This window comes from Enhydra lutris, unplaced genomic scaffold (assembly GCF_002288905.1).
Source record: "Enhydra lutris kenyoni isolate GAN:26980312 unplaced genomic scaffold, ASM228890v2 scaffoldscaffold1, whole genome shotgun sequence".
Classification (NCBI taxonomy): Eukaryota; Metazoa; Chordata; class Mammalia; order Carnivora; family Mustelidae; genus Enhydra; species Enhydra lutris.
In genome coordinates this window covers 96,637,487-96,659,236 of record NW_019154085.1, presented here as the reverse complement: position 1 = coordinate 96,659,236, position 21,750 = coordinate 96,637,487, and the positions used below count along the sequence as shown (strand labels likewise).

At 43.9% G+C, this 21,750-nt stretch overlaps 1 protein-coding gene across 2 annotated transcripts in view; it reads right to left on the bottom strand.

The window, feature by feature from the left end:
• LOC111141416 (transmembrane protein 163) overlaps positions 1-21,750 on the bottom strand; it is a 244,341-nt gene that overhangs the window by 63,703 nt on the left and 158,888 nt on the right. For both annotated transcript variants that reach the window (XR_002640203.1, XM_022493954.1), the window contains exon 5: positions 809-905. Coding sequence is in view for 1 of the 2 variants with exons in the window: in XM_022493954.1 (XP_022349662.1) it covers positions 809-905 (97 nt within the window). In the remaining variant the exon portion in view is untranslated. The remainder of the gene's footprint in view (positions 1-808; positions 906-21,750) is intronic.

The window sequence follows — 21,750 nt, the reverse complement described above, 5'->3', positions numbered from 1 at the left end:
GACTAACGTACATTTTTCTAAAAGTGAAATGAATGGTCTAAGAATTTAGGCCTGGCATAAGATGGTGCATGAAGTCAAACACAAATCAAATCACATCCTAAAAGAAGAGCCCATATTTTTGCATTTAAATCGCTATGTAACTTATATACAGAGAATCGTCGTAACAGCAGCATCTCCATTTTTTGGTAAGTCAGCTGCCTTCTATGAAGATAACCTGATAGGAGACATTAAATCCCTTCCCCACCCCCCGCCAGCATTCCTAAGAGGGAACAAAAGGAATCAGAGTGCAAGTAATAGCTCTCACCCAAAGAACAAAGCAATCAAAGACACATTTTAATATGAAATTGTGCCCTCCAGTTTGTGCATCCAAATGCCAGTTCTGCCCCCCAAAACCAATGTGAATGGATTTATGCAAGGTGCAAAAGAGAAAAATTACTATTATTACAATAATCATGGACTAGACAAAGAACAACAGATGTAAACAGCACAAACTGGATCACTCTGCTATATAAAAACATCCCATTTCTTTTCACATAGAAAACATCTTGCTTTAAAAATAGTCAAAATGCCTAAGGAGAGAGACACAGAACCCAGAACCTAGTACCACCTCAACTACGTGAAGTTTTTTCCTCTTGCCCAGGGCTTCACTCTGCCAAGTCATTCACACTCTTCAGTGAGTCCTTCTGGCCTCCTACAATGCTGTTTATTTTCTCTCCACCTGCCCAACTTGCTCCAGTAAATCCTTTGTGAGAGGTAACATGGGAGGCTAGTACCCGCAGGAAAAGCTGTTCCGGAGAAAGGGCCTTACCACTTCTGGCAGCAGCCTAGTTGAGAGGTCATGGATGGCTTTGACCACTATACATATGGATGACAGAAGGAATATCACCCCCAAGATGACACAGGCTCTGCAAAGAAACAAAACATTGAGAATCTTAACTGGGAGAAGTCTGCTCCACTTGTTTACACAATAATGCAACCCAAAGTACTGGTACCCAACCGTAATTTGCCACATGCCCACCATGACCAATCTCCCCCCCCACCCCATCTCAGAAGTGATACTGAATCATCTCTAGGATCCCGGCCAATTTATCAGCAAAACCAACCCCAAGGGAAAAGGGCTCACCATCCTACATGATCTCAGAGCATCCCATGAATGCTGGCATGGGAGAATTTCAAGGACAGTAAATCCATCCCTTCGGCCTGGCAACACAATATGCCCGTTCACCTCCAGCTGGAGGGTTCAGAGTTTAATAGCCAAGAGTGAAGGCTCTGGCCTGAGACATCCCAAGCTCTATCATTTAATATGCTTGATCTTGGTCAAGCTACTGAATTTCTTTTAGCTTCACCTGTCAAATGGAAATAATATTTCCCACCTAAAGATGAAAATGAGCATCCAAATAAATAAATAAGTAAGTAACCCATTGATGTGGGCCTAAACAAAGCAAAAGTCCATTCTGGATGTCTCTTCCCGATATGACGTGATAGACACCACTGTATTTTCCCAAAGACTGGAAGGAAGAATGATTTGGTAACAACAAAAGGTAGAGTGTTTATGCCAAGAGGAAGCAATTCTTTAAAAAGAAAGGAGAGGAGGGAAGGAAGAATGAGTTCAACCGAGATACCAGCACAGGAGGCGGCAGGAGGAGAAGGAGGGGGTGTGGGGCAGGGGTTGGTAGGACATCTCGGGGAGCTCAGGATGTAGGAGCTTTCTCTGGCAAACCAGACACAACAATGTGCAGGAGAAGCAAAGATGAAAAATGAAAATAAATATGAGGAAATTATGGTAGTAATACAGGAGTCAAAACACCAAATGAAAACCAAAATAGAGAAAAAATGAACGACTACCATTAGCTCTAGGTCATTCCTATCCCAACCTGATGTCCCCATCACTTGGCAGCCTCCTGAGCCCTTTTTTCTCTCACTTATCAAATCATTTTTCATTGTCCATCTTGGATTCCCTTCTCTGGGTAACAGAACAACCCAAAATTGCCCACATAACTTTGAAGTAACACCTACTTAATTAGAATCCTAATGAGCCCATGGACAGACATGCTCCCCCAAACCTCGAAGTCAGAAATAAGCAGGTAAATAAGGCTGCTTGGAGCCCAGTCACTAGGCTTCTAATGCATGCTCTAATTGTAGGTTTTAGTCTTTCAAAAACAGACAGAAAGAAAGGATCATCACAGATTAGTGCATAACATAAAATATAGAGATTGTAGGAAAAATAATGAATGGGCTGGGGATCTTAAGCAAGAAAGGACCCGGACTCATGCACAATAATGAGTGATCCGCCATGACTGCCGTACATCCCCAGAATGAGCCTGGGTTGGGGGACACACAGACTCAAGGAGGAGATAAGATAATTCAGGCAGTAAGTACTCACTAAGGCAGTGGCAGGAAGGAAGAACACTGACATGAGGCACTAAGCCTGGGGCTGGTAATCCCAGTCCTGGCAGAGCTATAGGGCAAAAGGGGCTGCAGCCAGGAGAGGCATCAGGGGGGAATGAGGTCCATCTACTGGAGGCCCTTTAGTGACGAGATAGTTGAGCAAAGCTGAAGAATCCCGGGGATCAGGGGATCAGTGCTCCCAAGGCACTGGCCCCCAAGACCCAGCTGTGCCCATGGGGAAGCAAGCTATGGGCCACTGTGACCAGCACTTGAAATAACCATTCCAACCTGCACACTCTGGGGAGGGGGGCCCCATTTACAGAAAAAGAGCCTCAAGTCAGGATAGGCCTCCAATGTAAGGTGAGCTTTTCTCCATTGAAAAAATTTCTGAGCATTTGCCACAGACTAATTCCCTCTTTCAGATCAAGTCAACCACCAACTCAGTGCTTCTCAACCCAGGAGCAAACTGCACTCACCCGGGGAGTTTCCTGAACAGTCGCCCAGGGACCACACCAATTCAACTGTATCAGAATCTCAGGGCTGTGAACCCAAGCATCTGCATTTGTGTCAAAGCTCCCAGGCAATTCCCAGAGGCACTGGGGTTGACAGTCCTGCACCTAGAGCCAGCTGGGGCCCTGCCCTGAGGGAGCTTCACGGTGGCCCAGGAAGCCCCAGCTCCCGGGACAGAAGGCAAGGTGGGAGTGGTCACCACAGTTGGTGAGGAAGGAAGAGATCTAATGGTCCCTACGAGATGTGCAGTGTATTTTTTTACCAAGCAGTTTTCTCTGAGACACAGGTAGGGCAGCCACCACTTGGGTGCTAGACCTTCTACAGACAATTTATACAACATCCTCTGGGAGCCTTCATCTCCATACTTCCCTGGGGCCGGGGAAAGAAATAAAGCCAACAGGGATGCTGCAGGAACCCATTTTTTCCAGATGACTGTAGAAACACCACTATAATGCACCAAGAGCGGATCTGAATTTTGTTTACATTTCTTAAGGAGACAAACAAAAAAGATGCAATGGTCTCCTTCCATACTATCTTGCTCATATATCTTGAAGGAAAATTACACTACAAATCCCTTAAGGTCAAGAACCCTATTTTTCCATCTCAGTATCTACAGGAGCACAGAGCAGATGCCCCATATGCATCTGGAGAACAGATGTATTTGCTAACTGCTTCGGTAATTACTAGATAATTTCTAAGTGTTCCCCCCATGGAGTTTAAGGGGGCATCAGCCACTTACCAATACAAGGGGAAAGACACTCCTAATACTTTAGCCAAAATGCCTATTGAATAGCCCACCTTATAAAACCACTCCAAAATGTAACGAAAATCGAAAGAAATTGATGCTTTGGTTTATTAAAGTTGAATTTTACAAAAGTATAATCATATTTTCTTCAGAAACATACCTGTGAATATGTTCAAAAATGTTGTAAAGCCCTGTTTTCATCTTCTTTTAAAAATGTGCTGCAAATTCAAACACCATAGTCACCCTTCCTTCACCACTGCTGGGAGCTTGCATGTCAAAGCTGCTCCCCCAGCCTAAACCGGCTATTATTAGCAGAGGGTGTGATGCTATTTTTTAACATTTTATTAATAATATATTGTGTTTACACAGCAGCTTTGTCCTCAGGCACTCAGAGATCTGCACAGTCGTGCATAAATGCCCTGGAGGCCACTCACCGGATCGCAGTTCCTGTTTTTCTGCTGTTTTACAAGCTGGGAAGGAAAGAGGTGTGTTCCATAAACACAAATGGTCATAATGGGGACGTCAAGGATTAGGAGGCTTGTCCAAGGTCACCCAAGGAGTTTGAGGTCCACTTAGAAACACAACCCGATCTCTTGACTCCCTCCCAGCAGCCAGCCCCAGTCAACCACCTGGCCATTCGAAGACTCTTGGCACCCACATTGCACCCTCACACGGCCACCACCCTGGGACCGTGGTGGCCTCCAGGAGGCAGGCAAGATTTGGGTCAGAAGCCAACACTACAAATACTGCTTCTTTATGTCACAGTGTGCTGCTTCCTAGTTTAGGAGGGAGCAGAAGGGGGAGCAATGGAGGATCGCTGCCGCATCAGCATGTCACGTGGACCTCACCAGGAGAGGCTGACGTGGCCAGGAAAGGGCAATGTGTCCATGGGCCTGACAGCACCGAGCAGCCAGGTCACTGGAATGAACGCAAATTCCTTCTCTCTCCTGCCCAAACCCCAGCGGAGAAAAACACTGAGTCAGAAAGAGACAAATGCAATGCCTCTAGCAACATAATCCCCCAAATGAACACCAAGTGAAGTTGAATTGGAACTCCCACAGGACCACCAGCTGTCCAAGAGTGGTCCACAGAACAGCAGCATCAGCATCACCTGGGAACTTGTTAGAACAGCCAATTTTTGAGTCCACCCCAGATCTACTGAATCAGAAACTCTGGGGATGGGGCCCAGTAATCTGTATTTTAATAAGTCCTTCCTGTGTTTCTGATGCACAGTCAAGACAGAGTCTAGAACAGTCTTCCCCAAGACACATTTAATATCTGAAAGACGACTAGTAAAATCCTGAGAAATGACTAAAGCCACTGGTCATCTCTTTTTCTTCTGCTAAAGGCCACAGATTACTAATTGTGCACACCATTGCAATTCTATGAATAACCTTGTAGTAAGCATTAATATTTTTTGTCAATGAAATTATAAGGGTAAAACCCACTGACAGATACTCTCACAACAAAAATGATGTCAGGTTGAAAATTTGGTCCCTTGTCAATTATAGGTTTGGAGGTCTGTGATTCCCATTAATAAAGCCTGAGTCCTATACCAGTTCTAAATTATTTTCTATCAGATCCAAATAGCCAAACAGGAGAAGTTTTGTCTAGTCATCCCCTAATGTACAAAAGACCTAAAACACAGCAGCCCTGGAAATTAATCAGTTCAGTCCACAGCTTAAAGTGTCAATGTTTTATTTATCATCTTTCATCCTGGTACCCAAAGCACTTGTAATCTGGGCCATTGTTCAAATGTGAAGTAATGAAAAATAAAAGACAGGTGATGAGCACAAACATAGTACTTAGGGATGCACAGTCTCTGGTGTTATTTTATCCTAGCTAGATTCTCTCTCCCTTCATGTGCTCTGCCATTTTAAATAAAGCCAAAAAGTCCATTTGAAGGCGGGAAAAAGGGAAGGAGAAAGTGAGGAATGAGCCACGTCTCATTCTCTATAATGCCTACACCAAACACTAATTCAAGACCACCATCTTCCCCCTTCCCTTTATTCTCCTAAGCTCTAGACCCCACCTCCTTTCACACCCACATTCCCATCTCTTCTCTACCTTCATCCTCATCCATCTGCTACACAGTGGACAGGCTGTGGTGTGAATGGTTCCTCAGACCAGAGGTCTCCAGGAAAGCGGTCCATACACTCTCCATGGTAAGATCGTCCCTCTCCTCAATGTGTAACCACCAACTCACATGTAACCACCTTCCTCAACAAATGGCCCTTTGTTTATATCTGTATGAATGTACAAGCTAAGACCCACTCAATTAAAATCTTACTTACACAGGACTGTTTTTCCTAGCTTCAATGGTAAAGACAAAAGTCAACACGAGGGATTTATAAGAGAATTAGATTCTACAACAATGCAGTACAACAGAATTTTCTGTGATGATGGAGTGTTCTATTTCTCACTGTCCAGTATGGTAGCCACTACCCACATGTGGCTACTGAGTATTCAAATGTAGCTAGAGCAACTGAAGAAATGGAATTTTCATTTTAATTACTTTCAATTAATTATAATTTAAATGGTCACATGTAGATAGTTACATATCAGAAGGTGGAGCTCTCGAGGTTGTGCTGAAAATACGGATTCATCAGTGCATACGTACATAGATAGGTATGTTGTCTCTAACTATCTGTACTCTCTATATAGTTTCTCAATAAGGAAAGAAAAATGAAGAAAGAGAGGAAGGGAAGATGGGGGAGAGGGAAGGAGGGAAGGAGGGAGGAAGGGAGGGAAACCCAAAAGCTACTCATCAGGATCAGGTAAATTTATGTGGGCTGGCAGCCTCTGCTGTTGCACAGGCGCACCATGCCTTTAGTATTCTCTGCTAACGAATGCATCACTTCCTCCCATCCAGTAAACCCCGCCCACTCCCTGGGTTCACCCGCCAAGTCTCACTCTTGTTCTCATCTATTGTCAGCCAATCATAGCCACAGCTACAGCTCCACCAGGGGCAACTGCATTTTTTTTTTTTAGAAGGGGATTTGTCCTTCAGTCATTCACATTTTAAGGTCTACATGCCAAGCCTTGAAGTTAAGGAAAACATAATCTATTTGTAGTCTCCGGAGAGCACAAATGTAGGATGGAAACTTGAAAATCATCACAGGAAGTTATTACTTATGAATGTGAAAACGGGCAAGAAACAAAATGAACATAATAACATGGTGAGATACAGCCTGGGGACAGAGTGGGAAGGAAAGAGGACTCTGCAGTGTGACATTTATTTTTTTAATATTTTTTAAAAATATTCATTTGAGAGAGAGAACGCATGAGTGAGGAGAGGGGCAGAGGGAGAGGGAGAAGCAGAGTCCCCGCTCAGCAGGGAGCCTAATGCAGGGGTTGATCCCAGGACCCTGAGATCATGACCTGAGCAGAAGGCAGATGCTTAACTGACTCAGCCACCCAGGCACCCCTGCAATGTGACATTTAAGCTAGGTCTAGGAGAATGGACAGGAATCATTAAGCAGAAAAAATGGAAGGCTAGGGAGGACACTCCATGCAGAGGGGACTTTGTGAGCAAAAGCATGAAGACCTAGCACTGTGGGGCCCTGCTTCAGTGAAAATGCAAAGTAGAGGTGCTACACATGGATATGTTCATGCTATTAATGACAGATCACATGTTAGTCCACACAACAAGTCTCAATAAATCTAGTAAATCTGGAGTCATATCACGCATCTTTACTGACCAAAATGATATGAAACTAGAAGTTAATTACAAGAATACAAGTGGAAAAAACACAACCACATGGAGGCTAAACATGCTATTAAGCAACCAGTTGGTCAAGAAAGAAATCAAAAAGGAAATTAAAAAAAACACCCAGATACAAATAGAATTAGAAACACAATGGTTCAAAATCTTTGGGACACAGCAAAAGCAGTTCTGAGAGGCAAGCATATGGCAATACAGACCTACCTCAAAAATCAAGAAAAATCTCAAATCACAAATAAACAATTGAACTTTATACCTAAAGGAACTAGAAAAGTCCACAGTTAGTAAAAAGAAGGAAATAATAAAGATCAGAATTGAAATAAATTAAATAAAATCCAAAAAAATGAAACTAAGAGCAGATCATTTGAAGAGATAAACAAAATTGATAAATCTTTAACCAGATACATCAAGAAAAAAAAAGACTTAAATAAAATCAGAAATGAAAGAGGAGAATTTACAACTTATACTACAGAGATACAAATAATTACAGACAATACTAAGAAATAAGAAAACATGAACAGATTACTAGTAACAACACTGAAATAGTAATAAAAAATTCCCAAAAATCAAAGTCCAGAACCAGATGGCTTCCTAAGTGAATTCCACCAAACATTTAAAGAACAGTTAATACCTTGTACACCTGAAACTAAAACACTATATGGTAACAATACTGAAATTAAAAAACTCAGTAAAATTTTAAAAAGGATGAGGAAATGAGGCTTTGGAAAAGCAGGGGGGAAAAGAACTAATAACTATTCTTCTCAAACCATTCCAAAAAATAGAAGAGGAAGGAATGCTTTCAAATTCACTCCATAAGACAGCATTGCCCTGGTAACAAAACTAAAGACACTACCAAAAACAAAACAAAACAAAAAGTTATAGGCCAACATCTCTGAGGAATATAAATGCAAAAATCCTCAACAACATATCAGCAAACTGAATTCAACAATGCATTAAAAGGATCATTCTTCATGATCAAGTGAGATTTATTCTAGGAATGCAAGAGCAGTTCAATATGCACAAATCAACAGTATGACAGACCACATTAACAAAGTTAGGGTAAAAATCATATCATCATCTCAGTAGATGCGGAAAAAGCATTTGACAAGATTCAATATCCATTCATGATAAAAACACTCAATAAAGTGGATTTAGAGGGAACTACCTCAATATGATAAGGGCCACATACGACAGACCTATAGCTAACATACTCAATGGTGAAATGCTGAAAGTGCTTCCTCTAAGATCAGAAACAAGACAAGGATGTCTACTCTCACCACTTTTATTCAACATAGTACTGGAAGCCCTATCCATAGCAATCGGACAAGAAAAGAAAAGGCATCCCAATTGGTAAGAAAGAGGAAACTGTCACTAACTGCACATGATACTATATAGAGAAATCCTAAAGACTCTACCAAAAACAAACAAACAAACAAACAAAAAAACCCTCTTAGAAATAATAAATTAATTCACTAAAGTTGCAGGATACAAAATTAATACATAAATCTGTTGTGTGTCTAAACACTCATAATGCAATGGCAGATTGAGAAATTAAGAAAAACAATCCCATTTACAATTAAATAAAAACGAATAAATACCTAGGAATAAATTTGACCAAGATGTGAAAGATATATATTTTGAGAATCATAAGACAATGATGAAAGAAACTGAAAACAACATAAATAATGTAACAACAACATAAATAAACCATGCTCATGAACTGGAAGACTATTGTTAAAATAGCCACACTACTCAAAGCAATCTGCAGAGTTAATGCAATCTCTATCAAAATGCTAACAACTTTTTTCAAAGAGCAAGAAAAAATACTCCTATAAACTGTACGGAACCACACATACCTCAAATAGCCAAAATAATCTTTAGAAAGGAGACTGAGTTAAAGGCATCACGATCCCAGATTTCAAAATGAACTACAAAACTGTAACAATCAAAAGAGTATGGTACTGGCACAAAATCAGACACACAGATCAACGGAACAGAATATAGAACCTAAAAATAAACCCAAGCTTGAATGGTCAATTAACGTACAACAAAGAAGGCAAGAATATAAAATGGGGAAAAGAAAGTCTCTTCAGTAAATGGTTTTGGGAAACGTGGATGGCTACATGCAAAAGAATGAAACTGGACTATTTCTTACATTATACACAAAACAAACTCAAAATGAATTAAAGACCTAAATGTAAGACCTGAAACCATAAAGCCACTTAAAAGAAAACACAAGCAGTAAATTGCTCAACATCAGCCTTAGCAATATTTCTCTGGCTCTGCCTCCTCAAGTAAGGGAAACAAAAACAAAAATAAATAATTGGGACTACATCCAACTCAAACCTTTTGCACAGTGAAGGAAAACATCAACAAAAGGGTAACATATTGAATGGGAGGAGGTATTTGCAAATGATATATCCAATAAGGGGTTAATATTCAAAATACACAAAGAACTTATAGAACTCAACACTAAAACAAAAACAAAAACAAAACACACCATACTCCAATTAAAAATGGGCAGATGACCTGAACAGACATTTTCCAAAGAAGACATCCAGATGGCCAATAGATACATGAAAAGATGTTCAACATCACTCATCACCAGGGAAAGGCAAATCAAAACCACAGTGAGAATATCACCTCATACCTGTCTGAATGGCTAATATCAAAGAGACAAGAGAAAACAAGGGTTGGTGAGGATATGGAGAAAAGAGAACCCTCCTACACTGTTGGTGGGAATGCAAGCTGGTGCACCCACTGTGGAAAATGGTATGGAGGCTCCTCAAAAAATTAAAAATAGAGATACCATATGATCTAGTAATTCTACTTCTATTTACCCAGAGAAAATAAAAACACTAATTTAAAAGATATATGCACCCCTATGTTTACTGCAGCATTATTTACAATACCTAACATATGGAAGCAATTTAAAGACCCATCAACAGATGAATAAGTAAAATGTACTACACACACACACACACACACACACACACAGTGGAATATTATTCAGCCATAAAAAAAGGAATGAAATCTTGCAATTCACCTAACTTGGGACAGACCTAGAGAGTATAATGCTAGGTGAAATGGATCAGTCAGAGAAAGACAAACACCATATGCTTTCACATCCATGTGGAATCTTAAGACAAAAAAAAGCAGAAACAGACCATTAAATACAGAGAACTAGTTGCCATGAGGGGAGGGAATGGATGAAATAGACAAAGAAGATTAAGAGATACAAACTTCCCAATATAAAGTCAGTCAGTCACGGAGATGAAAAGTACAGCACAGGGAATATAGTCAGTAATACTGTAATAACTTTGCGTGGTGACAGATGGTAACCACACTTATCATGATGAGCATTTTGTAGCATCTATAATTGTCAAATCACCGCATTGTATGCCTGAAAGTAATATTGTATGTCAACTGTACTTCAATTTAAAAAAAATTTTTAATTAAAAAAAAAGGAGGGGAGAAGATATTCCTGGAGCATTTGGCCTAAGGAGAACAGCAATGCAAGTGCCACATGAAGAATGTCCCTCTGTGTCCTGAAAGTCCCCCCAAGATGCAGGTGCAAAACCAAGGCTCTTAGATGGTGCATGGCCCGGAGTGTTGTATTTAATAGGTACATATTTCAACACACAGTAGGGAAAAACCCAATTATCACCCCAAGCCTTCAAAGATATTATTCCTTAGGGGAAAATTAAGATTACATTTAGGTAAAAATTCAGTAGATAACAGCATGGTGATATGCAGATAGGTCGAAGGTCATCAAGGTGAAATACATTTCTGAGCAACGACAGGAAGTCACTGGAGGAGTTTACGCAAGGAAGGCACACAGCGTCATCTGGGCTTTACAAAAGACCCTCTGACCGTGGGTGGGTTTGACAGGAGTGAAAGGAAACAAAGTAGAGGCAGAGGATCAGCTGGGAGACAATGCTGGTGGCCAAGAAAACAAAGTGATGACTCCCCACACAGGGACCAGGACAGCTGAGAGAGATCGAAAGGCAAAGACAGGGGCCTAAACTGATGGAACTCGGAAACCAAACTGACCCGGACAGTGGGGAGGGACACAAGGACAACCCTGATTTTGAAACTGGCCAAAAGAGGAGAGGTAGTACACGTTTCTGAGTAGGTAGTGTGAGGCTGGAGTGAGGGCTGGCAGGGGGTCTCCTGGGGACTCGCTAGGCTTGAGGAGGAATGCCCAGACAGCCAGATACCCTGAGCCTAGCCAGAGAGGCAGCTCCTGAGCCTGGCCTCCTGAAGCCATTCTCTTGGAGCCCGCACACCTCATACTGTTGTTTCTGGGGTGTGGAGAGGTGGAAGGAGAGACAGGAACAGAAAGCAGCTGCCCTAATAGTTGCCAAACCCCACCCAGTATCTCTGCTTCCAACAGACACTGCAAGGGGACTGCGTGCTGAGACTCACGACCCAGGCTCTTTCAATCCATCAACCAACACCAATCAACACCTATTACAGTCTAGTGCAAGGATTCAGCAGCAAACAAGAAAGTGAGTAATTCCTTGCCCTCATGGAGCTTACACAGCAAGAGTCAGACAATAAGAAGGTGAGCAAATAAGCCCGGGATGCAGAGAGCAGCATAAAGGAAGAGAATGACGAGTGTTATTCTATATACAGTAGTCACGCTTCACTCTGATGATAGGACATATGACCAAAGACCTAGAAGAAAGAAGAGTGAGCTGTGCAGCTGCATGGGAAGAGCACTGTGGACTGAGGGAACAGAGGGCAGAGGCTCCCATGCAGGAGGGAACCGGGCTTATTCAGTGAACAGCTATGAAGCCAGCATGGCTGGAATACAGCATCCATGCAGGGCCTCAAAGTCATACCCAGGCCTGGGGCCTTTTCTCTGAGTGGGACAGGAAACCAACAAAGGATTCATCAAAGAAATGACTTAAATAGGATGGCGATGGCCATGCTGTTGCTAACAGGCCAATGGAAGCAACGAGACCAAAGGGAAGGTGACTCCACAATGAACCTCAGAAGAGATGATGCTAGCAGAGGGCAGAAGTGGAGGTGAGGAGGGGCTGGTTTCCACCGGTTCCTGTGAGATCCAAAGCAGCTCTGCTGCTGTTTCACGATTTTCACCTGAAATAAGCAGTGGACTGGTGGGTCTTAGAAAGATTGCAAAAGGATTTTCAGGGTGAGCCTCTGTTTCTCAAGAGAAAAAGAACATTCAGAATCACTACTTAGGCAAACTGGTTATTCAAAGTGAGCCACGTAAGAATTTTCCGTGTCAGATCAATTATCAATTTCAACTTTTTCTTAAATATTTACTCAATGCATAATTACTTGTCTATGCACAGAACATGATAACAGCCTCTACAGAAAACACAGGAGAAAGAGAGGCTTGCTTTTCCTTTCATACCCCATCATGCTTTCTGTGTATTCTTTAAACAATGTGCAAGTACCACCTATTAGAATAAGCACTATGTCAATCTTGAGACTGAGGGAGCTATTTCCTGAGGGTTTACCAAGTGCCCAAAAGCCTGCTATGCACTAGATAGAATGACAAGATACTCCTTTTCCTCAAAGAGCAGAGAAAGGTGGCATTTAAATCACACAGGAATCTTCTAGAGGAGATTTGAGGTGACTCTGAAAGAACCAAAAGAGCAGGAGTGACGAGTATATTCCAGGAAAAGGGAAAGTATGTGCAAAAGTCATATCAGAATTCACTTGGTCAGCACATTTTCACTACAAACCCATTTTGTTCCAGGCACTGTTCTAGGGAGCAAATCATGCAGAACATGGGGTGAGAAGCTGCCAGGTGGAGGCAAGAGCAAGGCTCTGAGGCAGAGACTGCCTGAAGTGATCTAAGAATATTAAGTCAGACCATGGGCTGAAGAGGAGTAAGGAAGAGGGCAAGTGGTAGAGGTGAGGTCAGAGGATAAGGGTCATGAAAGCTCTCAGAGCCACTGGAAGGATTTAGGGTTTTTGTTGGTTTTTTTTTTTCTTTTTTTTAGATTTTATTTATTTATTTGAGAGAGAGAGCATGAGAGGGGAGAAGCATGCTCTCCGTGGAGTTGGGAGCCCAATGCGGGACTCGATCCTGGGACTCCAGGATCATGACTTGAGCCGAAGGCAGTTGTTTAACCAACTGAGCCACCCAGGTGCCCAGGATTTAGGGTTTTAAAAAGATAGGAAGCCCCTGGAGACTCTGACTTGGGGATGCTGTGATGTTACCTGTTCTAACAGGATCACTCGTGCCTGCCTAAGACAACCAGGGAGAGCAGTTGAAGGTCGTGCAGTGACACAGGTGAGAGTGACAACTGATGGGTCCCAGACCAGGACCGCAGCATGGAAGGGGTGAGCCATGGGACATACTCTGATTTCAAGTTTTGGTCTGGTCAGGGATACACTTTGAAGGCACCATTGACAAGTTTTAATCAGATACAGTTTGAAGTAAACAAGACTCAGTAATTCAAGGTTTGTGACCTATAAAAAATAAAGGATGGAGATGCCATTTCCTGAGCTAGGAAGACCACAAGAGATGCAGGTTTCTTTGGGAGGTGGCAGGGGGGATCAGGAGTTCAGTTTGGGACACGCTAAATTTAGAATGTCTGCTAGGCATCCAAGTGGAGGTGCTGAGAAGGCAGTTGGAGATAAAAAGTTTAGTTTCAGAGAAAAGTTCAAGTGCGGACATAAACTGGAGTCATCAGCACACATTGTATTTATATCCTTGAAAGTGGACGAGATCAGTTTTTCAAGAATCCCAAGTGCATGAGTAAGGCTGGAGTTAATGATCCATGAAGGGTCCTAGCCAGGTAGCTGGGCAGGGAGGAAGGCAAGGATCAACACTGAAGAACCTCACATACCAAGCCAAGGTGTAGACCCTATCTTCAGAAAACCATGCAGAGCCCATGACTGCTTTGAAAATGGTGGAGTAAGAGGATTAGATTTGCATTTTCAATAGCTGACTCGGGCAGTCCCATCATGAACATCTGCTGGGGCAGCTTGGCACCACACACATTCTCCTTCCAGTGGTAGCGGGCCTCAATCCTCCATTCCAACCCCACTGTCCTCAAGGGGAGAACTGACAGTAAATGCACCCCGCCCTTGAACCGAGTCACCCAGCCCAAGCTTGGGCTAATCAGATAGTCTTCCACTGGACTTTGGATCCATGATAAATGATAAGAACCAAAAACAGAGATGCTTCATCCCACTGTAGAGATGACTGGAGGTCAAGCTCAGCTGGGACTCGACCCGAGTGGTTAACCAACACCCCCGCCCCCCCAGGTAGTCAGGCTTCCTGCAGAGCAGCTGACTCCCCTAGAGCAAGTGTTCCCTGAGAATCAGGCAGAAGCTGCCAGGGCTTCCTTGGAAGTCGTGCAGCATCTTTCCAGAGCACTCTGTTGGTTACAAGTGGCCTCCTGAAACTAAAGGGAGGGGAGAGAGATGCCACCTCTTGACAGGAAAATGACAGGAGAATATTGGGGAAGGCCACATACTACGTTAGTAAATCCTTTGTTTCTGGAGACTTCCTTGCACAAGGGTCAAGATAGCTCACGCCGAGAGCCAGGTTCTGCACAGCAGGAGACAAGGGGATGGAAGTCAGAAGAAATGAAGGAGGTCAATTCCTAGTAGGCCTATGGTAGCTTGTATCATCGTTCTCAAAAACTTGATCCTACACGTTCCTTCTCTTCCATGCGCCTCTCAACACCTCTGTGTAGGGGAAGTGTGCGTCCCACCCACTGGCAGGCCTGGACATGGTGCTCGCTTTGGCCAACAGAATGTGAGTAGAGGTGCCCTACACCACATACGCCACTCCTGAGCAAGAGCTCTGCACGGTTGGCTCGGCCCTGTTCCATCCTATAAAATAAGCAGGACAATGCTCAGGGAGGCGCTCTTTCCCCAGCCCAAGACCTGGAAAAAGGACTCACGTGGAGCAGGGCTACCATGAGGCCTTGGCTTAAGTGGGAAATGACTGAGAAATTAGTATTTGTGCTTTAAGTCACTGAGATCTGGAGGGTGTTTGTTATTGCAGCAAACCTGACAGACCCAAGCAAGGTTCTTGAAAGAGAAAAGTCCAATGTTAGCAGCAGGGCTCCTGGGTGGCTCAGTCAATTAAGTGTCTCACTCTTGATTCCAGCTCAGGTCATGATCTCGGGGGCGTGGGATCAAGTCCACATAGGGCTCCGTGCTCAGTGGGGAGTCTGCTTGAGAGTCTCTCTCCCTCTGTCCCTACCCCCTCCTCAAGAAATAAATAAATACTTAAAAGAAAAAAGAAAACCTATCTCCAAAAAGCAGCACCTAGACCTGGAGCAGGTAGCTGGCTGTTAAGAATCATGACAGAATAAACTGTTGGAGGGCAGCTTTATTGCTACAAACAGGAATCCACTCAAGGTTTAGCCCACCCTGAAAAGCAGGCCATCCCACCGTCACAGATAGTCCAGAAACCCATTTCTGAACGAACACTCTCACTGAAATGAACAAACACGCATATACAAGGTTGGAAGCCCCCGATGAGCCCTGGAACTCCCACCCCGGGCAGAGGCAGCGGGCCCCAACCCTACTCTTCTGTCTCTGTGGGAAGTGACACCTACAGGACACACGCTTATCAGCACAATGCGGTCAAATGAATCTTTTATTTCTTTTCATCCCTCAAAAATACTCTCTCATTTCCTCAGTAATGTATTCTCCAGTGTTGCTAGCCTACTTGATTATGGTATTTAAAGTAATTGGCTTAAACCATGCATTCCCTTTGATCCACTCCTGGGAATCTATCCCTAAAGGACAAGCCTTCTGCAGAAGAATGTTCATAGCAGCATTATTTATATTTAAAAGTGCTGAAGTTCAATGTGCCACAAAAGGTGCAGAGAAGTAGCTGTGAGACATCAATTCAGTAGGCTGTTAAGTGCCATGTAAGAGCCTTTTGTCAATAAGAAAAAGGGTCCAAATGATAAAATAGTAAGGGAAACAGCAGGATAGAAAATCTTAACGTATACAGATTAGAAATACATAATACAAATTAATCCAATCTAGACCGGAGGAATATTTGGGGCAGAAAATACGCTAAAGAGTAACAACTGTGAGAAGATGGGACTTTCTCCCCTTTTACTTTTCTGTACGCTGTACTTTTATAATGAAAGAAAGTTTCTAAAAATGCCTTCTCCAGCTACATCACACTTAACATTTCCTTTTATTGTATCCTGGTGAGGACGACAAATGCTGCTCTCTACCAAGTCTCAAGCTTAGTGCAAATTCATCAGGTTTAAACTGGGCATCTCCTCTGGGTCCTGCACTGTGAGGGGATGTAGGTCGATGCTGTGCTCTTGGGGGGGGGGGGGGGGGGGCGTTATGACACTGTTGCTGAGACAATGTAGTGTGCTTCTACCCCCACTCAACTGTGCATGTCTCCTTCTCCAAGACACGGAATTTTTCAATTATACGTAAGATAGGAATGGTACAAACATTTTTAAAAATACGACTTCCCTCCCAAAATTGTAAACATAAATAAGATGATGGATATCCGTATGGACATCCGCTGCATGTCCGTAAGATGATACTGAACATAAGTAAAATGCTGAAGATAATGTTCCTAATTTGATTCTGTAGCACTTTATTCCATACCTGGGACTCCCTGTAAAACCCACTATTTAGCACACCCTGTCTGAAGCTGAATCTTAGGGCCAAGTTCTATGGATGCGATGATCTGGGGCAAACACCCCCTGGCATGTGGGCAAGAGTTTGTGACTTTCAGAGAACTCTTTGGACCTTGTGGGCTTCTCCTCAATGCTGCCTCTGACAAGTTACAAGAGCTGAGAGAGAGGGATTCTGGGAGAGAGTGGAAGGCGGCCTTGGAAAAGTCTACAGCCTGACCAGGATTGTAAAGAATGTTGATAGTTGAGTTGGGACTCAAATCCAGATCTGAGCCTTGAAACATAGACAAGCTGGAACTTTCCTTAGGTGGGTGTTCTGTCCATTTTTCACACACACACAAATGTTGCACAGTTTTATGTCCAGAATGTTTTAACTTAAATAGTAGTATTGTTGGAGTCATTGAGTTGGGGGTGGGGCTCAGTAGTCCTGGGTTCTAGATCTATCTTTGCCACTAATTTAGGGAAAAATACAAAAGTAGTAAAACCTCTCTAGAGTTCAGTGTCCGTATTAGAAAGTTAGCAACTTTGACTTAAGTACTAAGGTCCTGACATTCTAAAAATCTAGTCTAAAGGTAGCAGTGGGAATTCTGGCTCACTAAAGATTTTTTTATTTTATTTTTTATTTTTTATTTTTTTTAATTTGACAGACAGAGATCACAAGTAGGCAGAGAGGCAGGCGGGGGGGCGGGGGAGCAGGCTCCCAGCTGAGCAGAGAGCCCGATTCGGGGCTCGATCCCAGGACCCTGGGATCATGACCTGAGCTGAAGGCAGAGGCTTTAACCCACTGAGCCACCCAGGCGCCCCAAGATTTTTATTTTAAATCAATCGGGTTGAGACACAGATTTATTTGTATAACTAAAATGTAAGTGAACAGTAGGTATTATTTACCTACTAGCAAGTTAGGAGAAAAAAAATACAAGTTTCACACTGAGCAATGTGTGAATTATGGACTTCCTTTCATATATTACTCCAGAACTGTCCGATGGCCAAAAAAAAAAAAAAAGATTCACCATGTTTTTGGCTGAATCTTATTTATTTCTGCAACTTCTTTGTGACCTATACACTCTACTATTTTGAAGGGCTGACATTTCCCAGAGTAAGAGAGAAAAAAATAGATAATACATAAAGAGAGTATTTTAGAAGAAAATGTTATTCATCCACTGAGTTGGGGCACTGTTTTTTTAAAGAGAAAAATGATTTTTAATTATTTGAATATTAAAATACTACAGCCTCACTCTATTATAACTTGGGAAAAGCACATTAACGATTAATCCTAAAGCCCTCGCCCGAAGGAGCCAGTTCTTAAAAATTCTGAAACTTGGAGCTACACTGCTATCTCTTATTAGATTCACAAAACGTGAAGGCTTCCCTTTAATACACAGGTCTGCACTTACATGGGCCACTGATTTGGTCCCTAAATCAGTAGTGCAAGCTGAAAACATCACCCACCCCACCACCGTAAGAGACAAGCACCAGTGTTTACACCCCCGTTATCATCCTGCCTTGCGTAGGAATGGAGAAATCAAGGACCCTAAATATAAAGTGCCATAGTGCTGAGTAAGTACAAGGACAACTCAAAGTAAACACAGGGTGGGAATGCCTGGAATACTGAACAGTCTAGGAGGTGCCGTGGATGGTCTGGAAGACACCCTCCATCCCCTGGGCCAGCTCAGGCTGCAGTTGCTGGCCCAGGGAATGGCTCCGTGCACTCTGACAGGGTCCCAGCGCGGGGTGGCACGTGCTACACTTCTCAGAGGATGGTGGCATCCCGCGCCCACCACAGAAGCAACCACAAGACCCGATCTTCACTGGCTTTTCCTTCCTCCCGGTCTACTCCCCCCTCCCCCTCCCCCCTTCCCTCTCCAGCTCTGCTCCCTGGGATCATTCCTAGAATCGCTGCTGCATCAACCACCTGCACCCAGGTTCTCAGAGAGAACATGGATGATGTACTCGGAGTCTGACCGCCCACATCCACAGGAGCAAACCAGATGTGGATCCTGGACAGCAGTGTCAACACTCTCCCATTTTTGCGGAGGAAATCTGCCCAGGGCCCTCAGAACTGAGCCACTCTTCCAGACTCAAATGTCCAACCAATTGGGCACAACTGTTCAAGGAATTTATCATTCCCTATAATCCTGTAAGCAACTCCCAGATCTAAAAGCAAGGCTGTGAGTACGCCAAAGTCAATACAAGGGAGAATTTCCCCCTCCGAGTCATTCCATATCTGCCTCTAAAAGCCACTGCCTTCCCCCTCCACTGGTCGCAGTCTGGAAGATCTGGTGTGGCACCCGACTCCAATCAGCACAGAAAACAGCGGCGTCTCTGTGCGGGCAAGGAGGCAGAAACAGGACGGAGACAGAGTCGGGAGCTTCCCCCAGCCAGATGAACAGAGAGTCTGGCCACTAGCCCCTCCTAATGGCTGGCACTGTCCTGAAGGGCAGGGATGACCTGAGGGCTCAGTCATCTGGAAAAGCTCGATCGGAAAGGCAGAAAAGGAGAGTGACATAAGCAATCTCTAAGACACAGGAACGTCCACTGCACGGGGGCAACTAGAGTGAGAAGCAGGGTTGTGGAACCATGTGCCGAATGGCCTTCAGGGCCGCATTTTGGCACCAAGTAGAGGTTAAAGACAGTTCACATGACCAGTCCCACCCTCAACATACTCATGTGAAAGGCAAACTCTCATGCCAGTATAAAGGGCAGTAGCAGAGGAAAAAAACCTTGTCATGATTTATTCAACTACTACCTTAGAGAAGGAAGGAAGGGACCATATTTTTTTTTAAGATTCTATTTTCAAGTAATCTCTACACCCAACATGGAGCTCACACTTACAACCCCAAGATCGAGAGTCATATGCTCCACCAACTAAGTCCAGGTGCCTTGGATGGGATGATTTTAATAAGACAGCCTATCACTCTGTACTTGACAGAGCCACACATTCCCCCAAAAAGAGAATCAAAGCAATGTCCTAAAAATGACCGAATGGTCAATTCATTAGTTGAGGACATGGACCACTCTCACCAGGACTGATCTTATCTGTCTTCTGTGAAATCCAGCATAATGCCCTGAGTGCCAGCAGCGCCTGTGAGGGACCCGCTGAACCCCCTGCCCGGAGGCGGAAGAGCAGGGCTCCAAGCGTGGGCTCCCAAACGGGCATCTGGTTACTGCGCAGTGCCAGCACTTACTGGCAATTTATGACCTCGGGAGAGCTACTTTACCTCTGTCTGCCTCATTTCTATTGTCTGTGTAATGGGACAGCAGTACAAATGTTGTGAGTTAATTCACGTACAGAGCTTAAAAGCACAGGGCCGGGCACAGAGTTTAAAAAACCCTAAGTGAGTCATTTTGGATGATGCAAAAAATGTAACTGATCCAAATGCAAACTCCTCTCCTGTTCTTGGCTCACAGTCCCACATCCCTGTGTTGGGGGCCCACAGTTCACCCCCTGAAGTCCAAAATGGCTCCTCATCTACCACCTCACTCTCCCATTACCAACCCTGTGGCCCAGTATTGGCAGATAGTAAGCTTACCTTCAGAATCAAATTGTAATAAGCAAGTCTACCCAGAGCCACTGGCAAAGGGACCGTGCCGGGTAACCTCTGGGTCCCCAAATGATTGCTCATCAGAATCATCTGTGGGCCCTGAAAAAATTCAGATGCCTGGGCTCCATCTTAAAATTTCTGACCCTCTAGTAGGGCCTAGGCAGGGGTTGTTATTTTCCAGTGTTTTGTGTTTGCGTTTACCAAGCTATCCGGGCATTTTATGAAGCAAGAGGCTAGAGAATTTTTGGTCTAGGGCACAGGCAAGTCAGTGGTTCCCAACCAGAGGAATTTTATTCCCCAGTGGACAAGGGGACATTTAGCAGTGTTTGGAGATGTTTTCTACTCAAGCAGCTTGGGGCAGGGGTACCACTGGCATCTACTGACAGGCCCCAGGGATGCTGATGAGCACCCTACTATACACAGAACAGCCCCATACAACCAAAAATTGTCTGGTCCAAAGCGTTACCCATGCCAACCACAAACCTGAAATGTCGGCACGTGAACCCTGCTCTATGTCCTTCTTAGGGGACATAGCATTCTCATGGTGGTGCCCAGGGAACAGACATCAGGGTTCCCCAATTCCCAATGGGGTCAACCCGCAGAGCCAAGAGAACCAAATCAGGTTGCGTATGTTGGACTGATGAAGAATAGTTCTGAAAGGGCAGCGATGAGTTCACACAAAACACCGTAACCTCTGTGCGCAAAAGGGTGAACATAAATTTCATTTAGGAAGAACACACCAGCGATCCTGACACTGGAGGCATGTCAGAGGACAGAGCTGCTCCTTTTGACGAGGGGGTCCCAGCCCTATATGACGAAGAAGAGCTCCTAAGTGAGAGGCCCTGGGGAGAGGCTTTGTCTACACTACTGCATTCACTGCTCACAGCTGCCCGTTCAGATAGAATTATCAACCACTGGGAGCTGCTGAACCAACCAAGATTCGAAGAGCTGAAGGAGTGTGTTTCAGGCTGCTGGGTTGGGCTGTGGATCTCATCCATCAGAACCTAGAAGCCCATGCTGGGGCCAGCCAGCACCCTGCTTCTCACCTCATTCTGCCTCTTTGTCTGTCCAAAGCATGACCTAAGGCACCTATGATACTTTCCACACCACGGCCCCACTATGGAACGTTTCTGGAGAGGGTGGGCACAGATTCTGGGGCTTTCTAAGCTTCCCCAAGGACTCCTGAGCACCCTTAAGCTTAAGAACCAGACACTGTCCTTTGAT